The 20,000-nt window shown below is 42.4% G+C and overlaps 1 protein-coding gene across 1 annotated transcript in view; it reads right to left on the bottom strand.

The window, feature by feature from the left end:
• Prox1 (prospero homeobox 1) overlaps window positions 1–20,000 on the bottom strand; it is a 53,464-nt gene that overhangs the window by 12,026 nt on the left and 21,438 nt on the right. Inside the window, exon 5 of the mRNA XM_026379924.2 lies at window positions 18,176–18,370. Coding sequence (XP_026235709.1) covers window positions 18,176–18,370 — 195 coding nt within the window. The remainder of the gene's footprint in view (window positions 1–18,175; window positions 18,371–20,000) is intronic.

The following is a 20,000-nucleotide window of genomic DNA, read 5'->3' on the forward strand; positions in this document are numbered from 1 at the left end:
GGTGTGGGATGCTAACACAGTGAATTGTGGGATTCTATTCCAATGCCCTCTTTGTTGCAGGGGAGGATCAATTGGGAAAGTAAACACGAATGTGCTTTGGAAAGCATAAAATATCCAAACATAAGGAGGTGGTTTGAACCTTTAAAAAGGAGCCCTAATTCCTGAGAAGCATCTCACTGTGATTAATAAATATGTGCAAAGCATTGTTTTGAGAGATGCATTGGGGGATGTTTGCTTTTTATTGGCTGAATCAACAAATTGAGAAAAGTTGCCTGCCGTGTTTCCTAAATTTGAGTTTGCTCCTTTCATAATTATGACTCAAATTCCTGTTTTCCACACTGTGGTAGCTGAATGGATGCATGTACTTCCCTGAGAAGGCCCATTTTAATACAATCCTGACAGATTAGGCTTTGTGTGTATTAAACTCTGAGCGCCATGGTCAAAGAGCAAGGTGTTATATTTAGAGTTCCCACCAAATGGCTCCATGGTATTTGTATTTTATTAGGATGCTCTAACCTATGTTTGGAGGGACTGGCATTATCCAGGAGCGCTGGCTGTGAAGCTGCTACAGGGTGACACCAAATGAGGCAGAGGAAGATTCTTTGTCAACAACTGGATTTAGGACTAAAGTCTCTCTTCCTCTGATGCTCCAGGGGCGTTCAGCTTCCCGGGGACCTTAGAGGATTAAATTACTTTAAGACCCATGCAGTTTGGGGCCCTGAGAGGGAGCCCATTTCCTAGTTACATGTTTTGCTACTTAAATATGTGAAGAGTAAATGCTTGTAGGAAGTGGCTCTATAGTTCAAGGCTGTCTTTAAAAAACACATACACACACAAAAAAAAAAATGGTCTAAGCAGAGGAACACATGGCAATAACATTCTGTATCTTTTTTTTTTTTCCACAAAGCGTCAAAAGAACAATGTTCTGTTGAGCAAAATTCAGTAGCATTCTGTAAACATTAATTTAAGGAAATCAATAGACTCAGTGAGCTAAAGCCATATTGCAAGATAAACTGGCCAGAGTGCCACTTTGTCAAATAGATTTTCGTTTTCTCGGCTAGATAAAGACAGTTTCAAAATGGGGCAAACGTGTTGCAACCAAGGTTTGAAAAGTATGTGGCCTTCAAACAGTCTGCCTGTTCCTACTACAAAGCTGAATAAACATACTTTAAAAATGATAAGATTGCTTTAGAATTGATTTGGCTTTCAAATTTTATATATAGTAGATGGCTTGGTGGTCTCCCAGGGAAAGAATACAACAAAATAAGTGTGCATTCAGAAGAGAAAATACACTTAGGAGAAAGGGGTTAAATTGTCTTGAGAGACAGAGAGCTCTGGGAGCAGTTTCAGTGGAAGTTTGACTTTAAAAAAAGAAAGGAAGAAAGAAATCTTTATTCATGCTGACCTGATGGGCAACAGGCCTTCTTGCCAAAATCCAAAAGCCAAACTCTCCAGTGAGTTGGGGATCAGAGGTTTCAGCTGGTGGAAGCTGCTCAGGTTCTATACTCACCAGGCAGTGGCATGTGGGTGTGCGAGGGGGTGTGGGGATGGGGGCAGAAAACCCAGGCCAGGGCTGGGGAAAGAACCGCAGCAACAATCTACCCAGGAGCCTCAGAAGGTCCCTCAGCCAGACTGAAAGAGCTATGAGGATAATCAGAAAAAGTGACAAAAGGAAAGCCTGCCTCCCGCTTTGTCACCATAGTGAGGACCTACATGGAGCTTGTGGCAGTACTCCTCCAAGTTAGACCGCCTAACCTCCTCCAATGCCATCCCGGCCCTTATAAATGCCGGTAGAGTAGCAACCAGATATGACATGGTGGAAATGACCCGCTGGAGGAAATGTAATAAAAGGTATGAACAGTCACATGGAAACTGCCGAGGAGGGAGGTTAAGGATCTATCTCAAATGGACAGTGGAACTCCATGGAGAAGAATCACAGGAACTGGACTTTGGTCTGCAGTGTGGGGAGCAGGGGTGGCCATTGGCCATGCCTCTCCCCTGGACATCTCTGAGAACAGCATGAAGGAAGAGCAGAGACACCACCCTGAATCTTTGTTTTCTCACCTGAATTCGAGTCTTTGTCTTATAAAAATTGATATTTAGAAAATAGAGCTCACAATAAAAATTTATACCTTTAAGATGTTGGTAACATACCTATTACTAAAAACTCCATTTAATTATCTACAGTATGCTGGAATTGAGTATTTTTTAAAATTTTCTTTAGTTGTACATAACACAATACCTTTTTAAAATTTATTTATGTGGTGCTGAGGATCGAACCCAGCACCTCACACATGCAAGGCAAGCGCTCTACTGTTGAGCCACAACCCCAGCCCCCAAGAGTTGAGTATTTTGGATGGCTGTGTCTTTTAGGTAGGAGAAAAGAACATCTTAACATCTTCCACACTACTCATTAATAAACTGTGAATACATTTTAAATGATGCAAATATTCCACCATCAACTCGGCATGCAGATAGGAAAAAATAAATAAAACCATCTTTTACATAGTCCCTGAAAAGGTGGTCACTTGCTGGGAACAGAATGACAAATGACTGTGAGAGTTTGTCAATATTATATTGTGGGGCTGAAATTTGGTTCAGTGACTATGCTTTCAGTAGCAAGTTGACTTGCTCAGGCATGGAAGTCTTGGTGTTATATGTGTTAGAAATAATGATTGTCACATTGTTTGTTTTGGAGTAAATTTTTCTTCCTTCTCAAACTCTGCCTATCTCAAACAGTGACTCTAAGTTTAAACAAATGAAATAAAACAAAAGCAAAATACAAGAAAACTGGGTGTGGTGGTGCCTGCCTGTAATCCCAGCAATTTGGGAGGCTGAAGCAGTAGGATCCCAAGTTTGAGGCCAGCCTCAGAAATATTGAGAGACTTTCAGCAACTTAGTGGGACACTGAGTCTCAAAAAGGAAACATAAAAAGGGCTTGGGATGTACTCAGTAGTAAAGCAACCCTGAGTTCAATCCCCAGTACCAAATCAATCAATCAATCAATCAATAAACAGACAAACAAATAAATAAATAAATGGTAAAGCACCAAAACTAAAGCCTAACACCTCCTTCCCTTTCCCAAAGATACTGTAAGATCTTAGACAAGATCCATAGAACTCTAAGATCTTATAAAGAACTGGAAGTGCACTGCTGGAATTGTACACCTGTTAGGCTGTTGAAGTAAGAGCTAGACTAAAACAATTGTACCAAACCAAACCAAACAAAAAAGAAAACCTTATAGAAAGCTAGGTGCAGTGCACTCCTATAATCCTAGTGACTGGAGAGGCTGAGGCAGGAGATTCACAAGTTCAAAGCCATCCTCTGTAACTTAGTGAGGCCCTAAGCAACTTAGCAAAATAAAAAAGGGTTTAGGATGGGATGTGGCTCAGTGGTTAAGTACCTTGGTACAAAAACAAAACAAAACAATAACAACAACAAAAAAAAACACATAGATATTTGGAACTTCAGAAATAGAAGGGGTCTCAGAAAGTTCATGATCCACGAGGGAGAAACAACCTTCAGCCAGGACTCAGTAATCTTCGTCTGTAAAGGGCTAGATAATAACTGTATAGGCTTCATGGGACATATTTGGTCTCAGTTGCATATTCTTATTTTTATTTTTTACAACTGCTTAAAAATGTAAAAGCAGCTGGGTGTGGTGTGCCCACCTGTAGTCCCAGTTACTCTGGAGACTGAGGACTGCAAATTCAAGGCCAGTGTAAGTAACTTTGTGAGATCCTAGCTCAAATAAAAAAATACCAAAAAAAAAAGAGAGAGAGAGAGAGAGAGAGAGAGAGAGAGAGAGAGGGCGGGCAGGCTGGTGTGTAGCTCAGTGGTAAAAAACTTATGCCTGCAGCTGCAGCCCTGGCTTCCATCCCCAGAACAACAAAAAAATATATATAAAATATTTAAATATATATATATGCCACTCTTAGCAAGGTTCATGAAAACAGACAGAGGGTCCGATCTGGCCTGCAGGCCACAGTTTGCCAAAACCTGCACTTAGCCAAACTTAAGGGCTACCAGTGTTTCTAAAAGCCTAATGTTCTTTCATTCTGTACTAATCCTGTGTGCCTCACTGGGTCAGCACACCAGTTGTTCTTGTGGGGGAGCCTGGATTGACTCACCCAAATTCAACCTGCAATGTCATGCCATTTCTCAGACACAGTTAAGGCTGCCCCTGTCAATGGGAATAGAGTAAATAAACCACGCACACAGATAGCCAGGGATGGCAAGACTTCAATTTTGCCTTGCTTTGCTTAGGAACCTTTCATTGGAAGTTTTTCTACCATTAAATATTTAAATGTGCCAAATAGAAAAATCTATCCGTGCTTCATGACACATCTAACCAATCAGCTCCATACATAGATCGGAAAACAAACACTGCAGCCAGTGCACTAGTGGCTCTGTGGCCCTAATAGACTTCCCATCAAGACAGCCCAGATACTACTGAGTTCAAGACAAACTGATAGTGTTTGAAATTCATCTTTTACTACAATTACCGGGTAAGGTGTTGAAATAAATAGGGCCAAGCTTGGTACCATTCTTAGATGGGAGATTATCCAAAAACAACATGGCATGAATACTCCAATATTGCGTGAAGGGAAGCTGGGGCACAGATAATCCACAGTTACTCCTGTTTCGATGGAGAATGCATTACGTGATTGTTTTCTGCTGCAGCTTTCCCTTCATAATTAAACTTTGCTTAGGCCAATATTAAAACAGGTCTGCGTGCCTTGTAGTCTTGTGGATGGAGCAATATGAACAAGGAGACTAGGGAGAAGCCGTTAGGAGGTGGGGCCCAGGCAGGACAATGAGGACAGCATTGCTCATAGTAAGCATCATAAAAAGCCCTTGTGATAGGGATGCCAATCAAACAGAGCTTCGAGAGCACCAGATCATAGGGGATCTTGACACTTTGCTGGTCATAGCTAATGACACCCCAAAAAAACTCTGGATCATTTTGAGGAAAGGACAGGGATGATCGATCTCAATGCAATCCCTTGGTTTTGACTGTAAGATTTTTAGTCTGTTAGAGAAATTTTGTCTTGGGTTTCTAAGGAATTCTGCTAATCTCTCCTCTGCCATTACCCTTTGCAAAATTAAGGATAAGCTATATAGTTGTCTCCATATTTGTGGATTCTGTATAAACAGATTCAGCCACCAGCAGATCAAAACTATTTGAAAACTATTTTTCATCTGTACTGAACATGTGCATACTTTTTTCTCATTATTCCCTAAACAATACAACAATTATTTACATGATATTTACATTGTGTTAGGTATTTTGCATAATTTAGAGATGATTTAAAATAAACAGGAGCATGTGCATAGATTATATGTAATCTATGATAGATGATGACATTTTATATAAGGGACTTGGGCATCTGTGGATTTTGGCACTGGGGGTGGTCCTGGTACCAATCCCCCACCAATATAGAGAGATGACTGTGCTTTTAAAGCTACATAAGAACTTCTGAAGGGTTTTTGAAATCACATTTTTCAAGAAAGGTAAATAGTTTGGAAAGGCAAAGGGATTCCAGAATGACCTCAGGAGCATTGGGAAGCTATGAGACCACTCTCAACAGCTAAGGGGACTTGGGTAATGTTTGGTGTGTGGGGGGGTGGGTCCTAGAGTGCTGCCAATACCAAGGGCTGGCCCTGCTCCTTCAGGTCACTGAAAATGATCAATCTTTGAAGATAGTCTCTATATTCAAGGAAAAGCAGTGGCCTTGAAACCTCAGCCTTTCATCTTCTTCCGCCTACTCCAGCACCAGGTCATTTCTCTGCTGCCTCCACCCCCTTCTCAGCCACCCTCCTTGTTCCCAGTCACCTTTAGTACCAGATTTTAATTAAAAGTTTTAAGGTAACGTTAGGAAAAACAACAAAAACAACAACAACAACAACAACAACACAACAACAAAATACAGAAGTTGGTTGCAGTAACCACAGAAATATGAAAAATACATGTTGAAATGATTTGTCCAAGGATTTGATATATACCCACTACAAACTATGCTTACAACCCCTGCGCAACCCCCCCCCCCAAAAAAAAATGGAAGAGACTTTTAAAGTCTAGATTACTACCATTGGGAATACTTAAATTAAGGGAAAGAAAGTTCCCAACCAAGCCTAGAAGTGAAGATAGTTATGTTCTCTCAAACAGCTGACTGAGATGTTACTGTGTCATAGATAAATGCAGATTGCCATGTTGAGGTGTGGCCCACGTGGAAAGCTAGGGACAGGGACACAAATGAGCTCTCTTAGCTTGTTCACATCTGAACCACCTCTGAGAAATCCCACAAGTGCAAGGGCCCCATTGATACAGTTCACCTCCTCTGAATGGCCATGCCACGGAAATAAAAAGTGAACAGCGAGTATAATGACGAGTGCTCATTTAGTCAATAAATTGTTTATGAATTTGAAAAATTAGTCTCTGTAATCCCAGGAAGGGAGTCTCCCTGTCTCCCAGGACACTGTTGAGATTTAGATCTGCAAAGAGGGCTTTGGGAGGAAACGACAATGGGCCCCCTGGAGATTTCTACTGAGATAATTAAGCTGCAGCAGAGTCACCAGGGTAGAAGTGGCCCCGCAAGGATGCCATCTGGATTCCCAGGGCCTCCACACTCATGGCACACAGCTCTGCATCGTGACCAGGACTTGAGAGACTTCCCTGAGAGAATGTAGGATGTCCTCTGTCTTCGAGTGACAACATTTCAGGGCCAGAACAAGGCTCGTAAGCCTTTCCAGGTAAGCAAATTAGAGTCAGTGAGGCAGGTGTGGCCAGAGGCAGACCCTGCAGGACAGTGTCCCCCACCCCCAGTTCCCTGCTGCTCTGGAACAGAGGACTCCAGAACCCCCTAGCAGTTGCAGGCTGGCATCACCTTCATTGTCACACTTGGGGCTGGAGAAATCACAAACTCTATTTTAAACCAGTTTGGTATTCAATATCTGTCCCCATTCTGATCAGAGCTCCCCACTGGCCCGTTTATTTTTCTATTGAGAGTCGGCAAGAGATGACACCATAGTTGGGCTTCTGGTGAGGTGGCAGCAACAAGGTTACAATAACCTGGCCCCCTAAGCAAATAAAAGTGAATGCTTGCCAGGTATGGTGGCACATGCCTGTGATCCCTGTGGCTGGGGGGGGCTGAAGCAGGAGGATCACAAGTTTGAGGTCAGCCTTAAGAACTTAGTGAGGCCCTAAACAACTTAGCAAGACCGTGTCTCAAAATAAAAATTAAAAAGGGCTGAGAATGTGGCTCAGTGGTTAAACACCCCTAGGTTCAAACCTAGCAACAACAACAACAAAAAGTGAATGTTTATATAGTATTTACTTTGTGCTAATAAATTCATGTAGGTTAGTTTGATTCTTATAAATTCTATGAGATAGGTACTTTTATGTCCCCTCCTTTACAGATGAGGAAACTGAGGTACAGAGATGGCAAAGACATTTGCTCAACTTTCACTGCTAGAAAGTGGCAGAGCTGGGACTGATCTTGACTTGATGGTTTTTAGCCTCGGTGTTCTTAAATTCTACACTAGGATTGGTCCAGGGCCACTGATAGTGAACTACTCCCCAGAGCATTTTTTTCTTTTTAAGATTTCAAGGTGATGCCTGTATCTAAAATAATGTTTACTAGCCAGAAACAGTGCACACACCCTGCCCTTCATCCCAGCAACTCAGAAGGCTGAGGCAGGAGGATGGCAAGTTCAAGGCCAGCCTGGGCCATTTAGCAAAATGACCCCTCATGGGATCATTTTAACCAATAAGTGCTACTGAAAAAGCCACTCAAGAAATCCAGCTTCTGAGAACAAATTTGTAGAGCAAACAAAAAAAAAAAGTTCCACTGGGTTGCCCATGAGACACATCACCAAACTGGCTCAGCCATATATACCAGGACTTCTGCCCACGGTTTAGCAACTGTAACTATCCCTCAGAGTAGCACAGGCCAGAAGCACATTACGGAGGGAGCTAAAATGATCAGGGGCAGCCCACTTACTGTATGAGATTAGGCTTTTAAAAAGGATTAGAGCTCCTTAATCTGGAGAGATGAAGATTAAGGGGCAGTCATGATCAAAGTCTATGAAATCAGAAAGGAAATGGAGAATATGGCCACAACCCCATCCACAAATCCCAGGATATTATAACAAGGGATATCCCTGTGGAGTTCCAGGGGAATCACTTCAAGAGCCATAAAAAGAAGGTACTATTTTCACAGCAGGTAATAAATGTAGAGAATTATTATCTTGAGGAGTGGTATATTCTGAGAACAGGGTTAAGTGTAAAAAAAGGTTTAAACAAACCCACGAGTGATAAAACCATAATGACCCAACACTGGGAGGCTAGGAACATTCTGGATATATTTGAAAACCAGTCAATCAACGATGGATACTAGTCTCTCCCCAAATGCTCCCTGCCGGGGCTAATATGGAGCTGGAAGGGGACCACTGCTCTGACCACCTCTCTCCTTACTGTCTTCAGCTATGTGGCTCATAAATATTTGGAACAGGGCTCATGTATATTCTTGGGCCTATTTTTAAAATGTGTATCAGGAAATTTTTGGAACCTGGTACAATAGAATCAACTCATTCTTCAGAGGAAGGTTTCCTATGTTCTTTTTTCTTTCTTTCTTCCTTCCTTCCTTTAAAAAAAAAAATCCTTGCCAGGGTCTTTGTCCTTGATCCCCATATAAAAATATGAACTCACTCCCTTAACTATACTTCCAAACTAAAATCTTATATTGTACTCAGACACTTTATAAAACATGCTCCAATAGTTAGGGGATTAAAACTGGTTAAACTCTCTACTGGGGAAGCTTCTCATCCCACACTAACAGAGAATAATTAATTCAAATTTAAGGGGAAATTAAACATACCAATTATGTAGTACCCATCACAGCCCAAGATATTAAGCTCTAAAATTGACGACGGTTATTGTAGGAGCCAGAACACCTGAACAGAATCTGCAGCTCTGGTAAATATAAAGAATAAAACTGGGGAGAGGGGAAATCTTTCAGTTCTTTCCCCAAACAGCCAAGAGTTGATTAGCTATCTCCTAGTAGTGTGGAGATTGGGGAGGCTAGGGCAGCAGGAAGAGGCGGGTGTGGATTTCGGTAGAGGGTGGAGAGGAGAGGAAGATGCACCTTCAGAGGCCTCTAGCCTGCACAGCAAGGCATAATGGATGTTGCCCATACTCACATTTTAAACTGCTCTCAGGAAATTGGTAAAATCTGGCCATGTGCAGGAGCCAATAAAGAAGGAAAGAGGGAGTGGGAGAAAGAGGTGGGGATGGAGGAGAAAGGCAGAAACAACATCCCACACCATCATCAACCAAGTACCTATCACTTGGTACATTTTCAAATTGCAAGTTTTTGAAAACCTGAGTCCTCGTGGTGGGGAGCTATTCAAAGTCACTGTTCAGGTGGGAAATGGAAACACATTGGAGAGGTGGAGAGGGCCAGTGATAGGCTCAGGGTAGAGAGCACAGACTTCAGAGTGATTTGGGCAAGAAAACTGGGACATCTGGAGTTCAGAAGTCGAGGAAAAATGGGGGAAGAACCAGGAAGATGAATACATGATCATCAGGCACACAAAAGAACGGAGCAAAAGGAAGGCTGGATTTGGGCACTCGCGTCTGGCAAGGAGGCCAGCAGCAGGGCTAATGAAGCATTTGCGGTGTGGGACGTTTGCCAGCGCAACAAAGAAGATGTGCTTGGGCTCTGCAGATGTGCCAGGGCCCCCAGAGCAAAATAATGACATAATCACCATCAGTGTCACAGACCAGACTGTACACAAGGTGACAGGGGAGGGGAAGCCTGTAACACACACGCAGGGAGGACTTGCCGGGGCCCACAACGGCTGCGGCCCCCGAGGGCTGGGGTGCCTGCCCACGGCCCCACCCCCGACAGACCTGGGATCTCTGTCTTCAAGCCCCAGGTGAGGCGACCGCTCATCTCTGTTGGGCGTCCGACCCAATTCCAGCTACTCTTAACGAGGCCACAGAAATGGGAAAAGCTTCAGAGGGATCTGCACTGGATGGTGAGGGGCTGAAGGAAGCCGGAGCGAGGAGAGAGGGGGCCACAGGGAGTTTTTGTGAGTCCAACTCGCCAATCTCTGCAACTGTCATGAACTGGACCCTCACCACGTGCTTTTTAAAGGGTGCCAACGTTTCTTTTATACTGTACGGAAATGCAAGCAATATTTTGGGGAGCCCGTGTGTGGGTGGGGGGGGAGGGGACACAAATGAGCAATAAATGGGCCACCTCAAAAGGAGTGCAGAAGCCATGGCAAGGCTTGAGACAGCCGCCCCTGCTCATTTTAAACAAGGTCTCCCAGCAGGGCCCGTCACCTGCCCGTGGCTTTTCCTCAGTCAGGTGGGTGTGTTAGTACAGCTGTCTGGCTTTTAAGTGACTTTTGTCAGTTTGAAAGTGAAAGTCTGTTTGAGGAGCTGAAAGAACAATAGCTCCGGAGCCCGGAAGAAGAGCTCCAAGCACAAAGGACTTGGCTACACTAGTGTCCCTTTTCATTGCTTCTCATGAAAGATTCATAAGAATAACTTTAATTTTTTATGACCCCCTTTTTGGTATGACTATATTAGTTGTGTCAACTTCCACATTCAGGTTCTCTTTAAATACCAAAAGGTCTGTTGTGAAATTGTTTTCAAAGAGCACTGGGGACAGAGTCGATTGTGGCCATCCTGCTGGTCCCTCCCTCCAAAAGGAATCGCTATCAGGGACACAGATTTCCTTTAAATAGGGTTCCCTTCAGCCTTGAAGCTGCCATGAGCAGCCGACAGTACAGTTATTTTAAACCTTACTAATTTGCCAGTTCAACTGCTCCTCGGAAGAACGATTATATTTGTTTTTCTTGGCTTCACCCTATTTAACAGAAACAGTAGTATAATGATCATTAATAGACAGTCCTCCTTTCCCGATACTTCTCCAGTGGCTGTCTCCACACTGTATCTTTATTTTGTGTCTCAGCCAAAAAAGAAAAAAAAAAAAATGGGAGGGGGGGGTAGGTGGGGGACAGATTGTATTTGTTTTATGTCATTACCAAATATTATTGAAGATGGGTTTAAGGCAATCCTTGAAGGCAAAACCATAATCTACTTTGAAGAATTGAACTCTGATGCTCTACCAAATCGAATCTTTGCAAAAAAAATATTTCCTGTTGCAAATTTACATTGATGGATTGAGGGGAAATGAGTGATTATGAACATTTCTGCCCTATGAATGACAAAGAACCAAACAGCTAAAGTTACATACCATCTTGGGGTAGGGGTGGGGGTGGGGGTGGGGTTGGAAGGAATGAGAAAATTGGATTTAAAATGTGATCTGCCACTGCCAAAAGAGACCTGCAACTTCCAGCAAGCTTTGGTTTTGCTAAATAAGTTGGTTGAATCCAGATGAAATAAACAGGCTCCATTTCAATAGGTTGTTCAAACTTCTTCAGACATTTAATCCAGGATGGGCTGAACACAATGATCACATCCCCCTGAAAGCTCCAGCCACCAGCAGCGGCTTCCAGAAGGGAACTTGTGCTCTCTTTCCTATTGATAACCCTTTGTGGGACGAAGAAAAAGAGGCGAGGCAAGGAGAGCTGAATGTCAGACAATAGACATCGCTCCACACACTGCTTCTGAACTTTCCTCATCTCTGAAGGACAATTAATTATGAAGGCCTTAGGGGTAGGTCGAAGCAAGGGAAAACCCACTGTGGTCCCAGCACCCCAGCCGCCGCCTCTGTGTTTGCTAAATGCTTCGCCTGTTGGGGTACAGCCACCGAGAGAGCCAATAGATCATGGGGGGGGGGGTGGGAGGTGAGGGAGGAAAGCAAAAGATTTTTTTGTGTGTGCGCCTGCCCTTGTATAATTCTATTCTCACTGTGAACTCATCCATACACAAAACACAAGGACAATTTTTTTTTTTTTTTAAAGAGAGAAAAAGCCACAGGGTAGGTTACAGTCAGAAACGGGCTCTCCAGTGGTGTGTTAAAAAGGATGGTCTTTTCACCAAATCATTTCACAGAGGCAAAACAGACAAACACAAAGAGTTGAGACTTTTTCTCCTACATTAAATGGAGTAACTGATAAGGTCAGACATATGATACCTAAAGACACGAATCTGTGAACTCTTGAAGTCAAAGGGCCTCTCTGTGCCGAGGAACAATCTTTCAAAGGAAATAGATCATAGAACTCCACTGAACCCCCTTTAAACTTTATGAAGCAGGAGGAGAAAAAGCTCTAAGTAGGGAAGCTTGACAGAAGAGCCTTGAACTATTTTCTGAAGGAAAGATGAGACCCTCCCTAGGCTGCCACAAAACATCTTTTTTTTTTTTTTCTAAAGGCTCCTCTGAACTTTGATATGTGCCAAGACACTGCTATTGAAAGCTGTATAATTATGTGCTATAGCCACTGTAGAAAATGCTTTGTTCACCCCAACAAAGGACAATAAGCAAAGTAAAGCGACATTACGCTGTATCTTTTTCTTTAAGAATGTTGAGAAAGGTCATGGAATGCTATAACTAATAAAGCTGTTGAGTAAGGAGGTTTTAAAGTTGATCTTACTGTGCTTGAATGTAACCCAATGACAAAAAAGACACAGGGAGCTAAAAATGCAATGACATTACCAAATAGATGATAAATCAATGGGCCCGCTTCATTATACTGATGAACACCTTGAATCTCAAAAGGACAGCGGTAAAGAAATGGAGCCTCGTGCTGCTCAGGGTGCTCCCTCCCCCCAACCCCCAGTCCCACTCCCAGCCTGCTGCTGCTGGTCCTGTCCTCTCCTTCAATTCCAGGCAATCATTCTGCTCAAGGAATATGTTCCCAGACAGCCATGTGTGTACATATATTTAGAGAACATTCATTTAGTCTCTTAAAAGATCAATTTGGCTTGTCAATGGTGGGACTGGCAAGGGAAGAAATGGTAAGTGTTCCTTTTCCTCCTCACCACCCACTAAGAGTGCGTTGTGTGATCATTTAAACGGCTCAGCAGCTTCGAGGCCAAAAGACAGCAACAGCAGTAAAAGGTTTTCACTCATGTGCCAGTTTGCCAAATGATCACTCATATTTAAGTATCTATTTGGAGCAGAGGGAAGCGCTTCCTAAATCCACCTGTCCTCATTCTTCTTTAAAGAGATGACAATGTGAATGAAAGACTTCCAAATATTATTAAATCTTCTTAAACATGGGCGTGGTTGAAAGTGGAGCGGGGTGGCAAGAGGAGCATGTTGAGGGGAACAGGTTGAGTGAGCACATGTGTTGGTGGGTGCAGGGGAGCCCAGACGGGGTGCCTCTCTTATTTTCTGTGATCAAGAAGAAAGTGAGAAAATGCTCCCATGTAGAGGTCCGCAGAAATACCCCTTCTTGTCTATGTCTCCTAGAAAAACGTCAAACCCACTAGGCTCTGTGATGGAGTCTCTGCGATGGAGACCCTGCTCTGTAAGATGCTATTTCTATCAGGACCTTAGGAAATGGCATTTACAAAGCCACTGAGGAATGAATCAAGTTCCCCATCCTATTTTATTTCTAAAGCTTCACTCAAGACACCTAGGCCTTTAGTAAGGGCAAGGAAGATTAGTCACTCTTCCTGGAACTTAGACTCTGCCTACAGGTAAATGATTAGCCACCAGGGGACCCAAGAGGGACCCTGCTTTCCTTGGTGGGGGGGTAGAGTTACCTCATGCTATCCCAGACTGAGAAAATGTGCTCCATGCACCCCGATGAAGGTATCTATTGCACCCTTCTCAACTGCTCCCCCAAACCCTTAACCTCTAGATCATTCTACCTCTTTTAACTGCCCCATAGAAAGTGGCCAGCCTGGTTAATGCTGTCAAACCTAAGGTCTTTGGGCTCCTTCAATAGTGCAACGAATCTTGTGAGTTACACACATCAGTTGCCTTAGTTGAGAGTTCCTTGCAAAACAGGTAAACTGGCTGCACCATTATTACCTTCCTTCCCGGCTACAGTTGTGAGAGGGAAAAAAAAAAAAGCAATAAAATCCAACTCATATGCCCCTAAAGTCAGAAGTATCAATTTGATTTAAAAACTGGGAAGGAATGCCAAACCTGCTTTCCCTCCCCATAAAAAAAAAAGAAGAAGAATTTTTTTTTTTGGAAGCTCTTCAAAGTGAAGTGAGAATGAAGCTTGGAAATATATACCATAACACCTGGAAAGACAAATTTATTGTTGCCGATCTCATTAAACTCGAGAGGCAGGAGTGAAAGATGCAGCCCGTAATGGAACACCCCTTCCCTGAACACCTTTGCAAACTCATGTTCAGCAGTGAGCCACCCCCATCCTGTGCAACGTAGCCAACTTGCCTCCTTTTAGCACAAACGAAAAGGGTAGTCCGTTTTTTGTTTCCCCTTCGGTGTCTTCTTCCACATCCCCTGGGTCATCTCAAGCTCTCACCACCCTAAGTCTGGATGCCGTGCCAAGAATCTTGGCAATTGTGTAAACTGATACAAAAGACAGAGCAAGCTCTCCTGTCACTTAGAAGGTCCTGACTCATAAAGGCCAGGAAATGCAGGGTCCAGAAGAGGAGAGAGATGCAAGCCACTCCTTCTTTGCCAGCGATAAACCTTCCCCATCTGCTTTATTTTCCTATAGGCCAGGGGTCAGCAACCTCTCCAGCCCAGAGGGCCATCAGCAGCAGGGACTGGAGGGGGATGGTGCTGAGCAGTGACAGAGGTGTCACAGAAAGTCAAGACACAAGCTGAGAGGAAGCAGAAAGCTGAGAAGAGACAAGGAGAACAGAAGAGAAAGAAAAAAGTTCTGGTGAAGGAGGAAAAATCAGATTCTCCTCAAACCTCTTCTCCCTTCCCACCTTTTTTTGGTTCTACCCATTTCGAACAACTTCAACACAGAGCTCAGGGGTAGAGTGCTTGCCTAGCAAGAAGCCCTGGTTTCCATTCCCAGGACTGCAAAAAACAAATGGTAAGGCTTTAGGCAGGTTGAAATGTTTCTTGTTATTCTATTAGTGTCTGTGTCCTTATTATTGCCCACATTCAATAAGTTACTATTGTTGAAATGCTGTAAGGAATGCCAGGGACATTAGTAAACACTCAGTAAATGTTTGCTATTTTATAATTGCTATAAATAACTGATTGAGAAACTTAAAAATACAATTCATACAATATTTTGTTATTTGACCAGCTAATAATACTCAGGAGGGTTAATCTATTCCTTTGCACTGACTGGATCTTTGGTCATTGTGTAAACATGACTTCAGTCTCTCTACCACATTTGGTCTCTACTTAAAATTAAACACACACACACACACAAACAAACAAACAAACAAAAACAAGGTATGCAAGTCTCCACTCTACCATCCTCTTCACTTGCCATACTGAAATTATGGGCTTATTTACCTTGATCTGAAGGGGAGAAACAGCCATGCAAAAGTAGAACAGCACACACACTATCAGTGGAGGTATTCAGCTCGAGGTGCCTGTACTACTTTTGGCTCGCAGCCATGGCCCATGCTGGTGGAGCTACAGTGATAAGAACGGTGGCTTTTTAAGCATCTCACTTAAGAAGTGACCTCCATGCTCAAAGGCACAGAAAAGAAGGGATCCCCTTATCAGAAGCATTTGTTAGTAAATGTTCTAAACTGAGTGACTAAAGTAAAAACTATATGGTGATCGTGGGCTTCTATGAGGTGGTGCGTCTGCATGTGAGTGTACGTATGTGAGAGCTTGTGCATGGAGCAGACAGGGCACCATCCACGTTCCTGAGTCTTCCTTCCAACCTTTCTGGAAAGAGCCTGTTTTTTAGCAAAGGAGGAATTTAGGCCCAGAATAGTCCAATAACTTGTCCAAAGTCACGTGAGAAGTGACAAAATTCCTGCCCAGGCCCCATGCTCCTTGCAGTGAAGCAGTCTTAAAATAGACACTGCAGATAAAGGAGAGGTGGCCTGGCTGGAAGTGGATATGATTCACAAAGGGAGAAATATAAGATGTTAATCATATTAAAGGAGGATTTAGATGATGCTAAATGGAGCAGCTTGTTGGGTATCTCTTGATGCCATTGTCCCCTGTTTGTGTCATTTTGGTCCTTGGGCTGAGAGTAAATTAAATTCCAACCCAGGTAAGGTTTAAACAACCCCACAAATCCTAATGTGCACTTTAAGGATTTGCTCCCTTGAGTACGTTATACAGCAGAAATGCAGAAATCATCTCATGAATCTTGGTCAAATCTTTTATGAAGCTTGATCTGTGCTTGCAGGTGAATATTTATATCATAATACAATATAAATAATTCACTAGCACACAGTAGAAGTCTCTTAGCTTAAGGTTTAGATCAATAGACTTATCAGAAAGCGGTGGGGTGGGGAATAAAGCTCTTAATAAGATCTCTTTAAAATGTTTAGCCATAATCATGTTCTTCAGCTGTAGAAGAAATGTGCTTGTATTCTGTCATTATAGTAAAACATCTCTCGGTTACAACTGAGACTTGAAAGAGAGAGATTTTAGGATAGTGAATCAGCACTCCAAGAGTCACTAATTTTAATGTGTTCAGCGAAAGAAAAACTTCATTGACAACATGTTTGGCAAGAAATATATTGGCTTTGGACAGAAAAGATACAGTGGTAACTTGCAGAATAATCATTTATACTTTCAAGGAAAAACTATGACTTCCCCATTGCTAAGTTTGCATACTTAGTTTTCTTTCTTTTCTTTCTTTCTTTTCTTCCTTCCTTCCTTCCTCCCTCCCTCCCTCTTTCCCTCCCTTCTTCCTTTCTTTCCTACTAGGGATTGAACCCAGGGGTGTTTTATCACTGAGCTACATCCCCAGCCTTTTTTATTCTGAAAAAGTTTCTTGTGAAATGCTGAGGCTGGCCTTGAACTGTGATCCTCCTTTCTCAGCCTTCCTAGTTGCTAAGATCACAGGTGTGTGCCATCTGCCCAGCATACTTGGTTATTTATAAGCCACCATAACTGATGTGCACTTCCCAGAACTAAGGAGAAGAGCTGAAAAGGAATGGGCAAGCAGAGAGGGTACTGGTGATCAGTCCCCTTTATTGACAAGGCCAAATTGAGGTGTCCTCTTTGCTTTGAAATTAATAACATCCTGGACATTTCTAGTGATCTGTCTATAATGGGAAAGCAAGAATATTAACATAAGGTTCCTTAAGAGCAGATATGAAAAATTTCTATCTTTAGAATAGCACAGCATTTAGCCAAGATGATAGAAGAAATGAACCAATTTTGTCAAGCCACAGCCCGTCCACTCTCCTAATTGAGGGTTCAACCTGCAGAACCCTTGTCACATTCCCATCTCCAACCATTGTCACTTCAGCCTGCAGGGCTCAGCAAAATGCCTTTGTGAGTACTGGGAGATTTGCTGGTGTTGTCTCATAGATAGTCATCACGTGGTGGTGAACACTGTTTGCTGAGGCACCGCATTAGCCCATAAAGAAATGCCTTACTCATAGCTACACATCTTTCATTGTTGCAAGGGTAAGGCTTCCTAGAATTGTCTATATTGCTTTGTTTGTATCCAGAATGTGCATGTTGTAGATCTATCCAAGACAGTACAGGAGCATATGAGCAAAGAGCAACATGTTTTTGAAGGTATACATAGGCAAAATAAAACACATGATCCGCTCCTCCCAAAACAACAGAAACAAATAAAACCAAAAAAGGATGTCGATGGATCTCTTCTGATACGTATTTGGTAAATTCTCATACCGAGGCCTCCATTAAGAAAATCGATTAAAGTTAGAAACCATGGAATATTACTTCCCTGTCAACATTTCTAGACTTTGTCTGAAAACAACTTTTGTAGCTATCATTGCACAAAACATGCATCAGCTCAACTGACATCCCAGAAGATAAATATGAAAAAGCTTATTGGAACAGGGGCCTCTTCTCTGGAAGAAGTATTTGCTCCTTACTGCTCTTTCCTTTGGACTGTTCAGTTCACTTTTCTGGGGCTGGGTGGGTCTTTCATATAAGCTAAAGAGCCAGAGGAAAGGAATGGAAATGACAGAGGGGCAACTCCCCATGGTTCTGATGGTAAGCTCTGCATTGTGGCTGCGCCTGTCACTTTACTAGGCCATGGTCTTGTAACAAACTAGTACCAAACAGATTTGGGAACATTTCTTAAAAAAAAAAAAATTAAAGTAAAAGGAGATGACCAAAAAATGTAGATTAGTTCCTACCTCAAAGTCATTTGCTTTATTGTAGTGCATGTTCAGAGCCCTGTACAGCTCACAGTCTCTGGTTATAGACAGCTCCTCCGTACTGGTGACCCCATCGTTGATGGCTTGACGTGCATACTTCTCCATCTGAATGTAGTAGAACTCACGGAAATTGCTAAACCACTTGATGAGCTGAGAGGTAATGCATCTGTTGAACTGTTAAATTTAAACGTTGAAAAGGATAAGAATATTGCCATTTTTGTTCATTTGTTTTTTTACGTATTTGAAACAGTTTCAAAGTTCCCCTCCACCCTGTTACCTGGAAAAGCGTGTATTTAATTCTACCAAAATGGTAGCAAAAGAGAAATAACCTTTTTTTTTTTTTTCAGAATATCATAAAACGTTCCAGCGATGGAAATCACATCATTGACCCTTCACATTTCAAATGGAAAACTCAAGTTCTAAATCAGATTTTTCTTAAGCTTAGCATCTTTTTAGGAAAACATGATTCTTCATCTCTCAGTAGAACAACTGCTTTTGTATACTCTTCTTTTGTGTACATGGGACTGGGGATTGAACCCAGGGGCACTCTACCCCTAACTGCAATCCCAGTTCATTTTATTTTGAGACAGGTCTTCACTAAGTTGCTCAGGCTGACCTGGAATTTGTGATCCTCCTGCCTCAACCTCCAGAGTGGCTAGGTTACAGGCTTGTGCCACCACACCTGGCACATTTTGTATACTCCTTATGGAAATTCTTTCAAGCCATGGAATCCTAGAAAGAGCTGTCACTCTCAAGTTCAAAAGACGATGAACCACAGGACTTCACCATTAGTATGATATAGATTTTTAAAATGAGGATTCCCATCACCTCATATGGCCTTCTTTAATGCAGGAAAATGGCTTTCCAACAAAATGGCAAGAATCTGTTATTTGCTTATTTTTTTTTAATTTTTTTATTTTTTGGTAATGGGTGATTCCCATACCCATCTGGCCACAATTCCACTTAATGTTTGTCCATAGTATTAACTTCTGGTGTGGTTTGGTCAGACCTTGGTACCTGTTCATCTTCTCCCTGAAGCCAGTGTTGGATAAGACCCATCCCTGGCTTTCCCTAGGTATCTGTGCCATTTGGGAGGTGTGTCTAACACACAGTACACAGACAGCATAAACAGAAGCTTTATTCCTTTTTTTTTTAAATGCCAAGTTACTATAACATGGTTAAGCTTTAAAACTTTGTTTACCAAGATTTCCCGATGACCTTTGTAATGAAGATGTCTTCCTGGATGCACTGCAAATGATACCATCCTTATTGACAGCCCTCTGCTCATGTAAAGGACAGATGCATCTCAACTTGCCAAGTCAAAACCAATAAATCCATAGCTTTATATCAGGCAGTCTGACAGACAACCCCTGCCTTTTGTCATCACAGGCATTCCCTTTCCTGGGCCCCAAGAAAAAGATGTACATTCATCAAAAATCAGCAGAGAGCACTTATCAAACACTGGCCATGAGAACATCCAGACTCCAAGAAGATGACAGCTAAAGTGTGTATTGGAGCTGTAATTACTACACAGAAAGTTGTTTCCATACTAGCAAAGATAATAAATGAATGAAAATTTATGGCAGAGAATGGAAGTAACAAGGAAACAGAAGCAGGGAGACTGGTGTTTCTCCCAGAAGGCCAACTTGCATCGTAATTGCCATGGAGTTGCAAGGGCCCTTACAGATAATTGACCAGAAAATGATTAAGTCATCAGCAAATCGCTTCTGCTTGCAAGAGTTCAAACATGTACTTAACCTATCCAAGAATTATATTTTCACTCTGTGTGTCTGCTCTGTCTCTA

The sequence above is a fragment of the Urocitellus parryii genome, chromosome 9 (assembly GCF_045843805.1).
Source record: "Urocitellus parryii isolate mUroPar1 chromosome 9, mUroPar1.hap1, whole genome shotgun sequence".
NCBI lineage: Eukaryota > Metazoa > Chordata > Mammalia > Rodentia > Sciuridae > Urocitellus > Urocitellus parryii.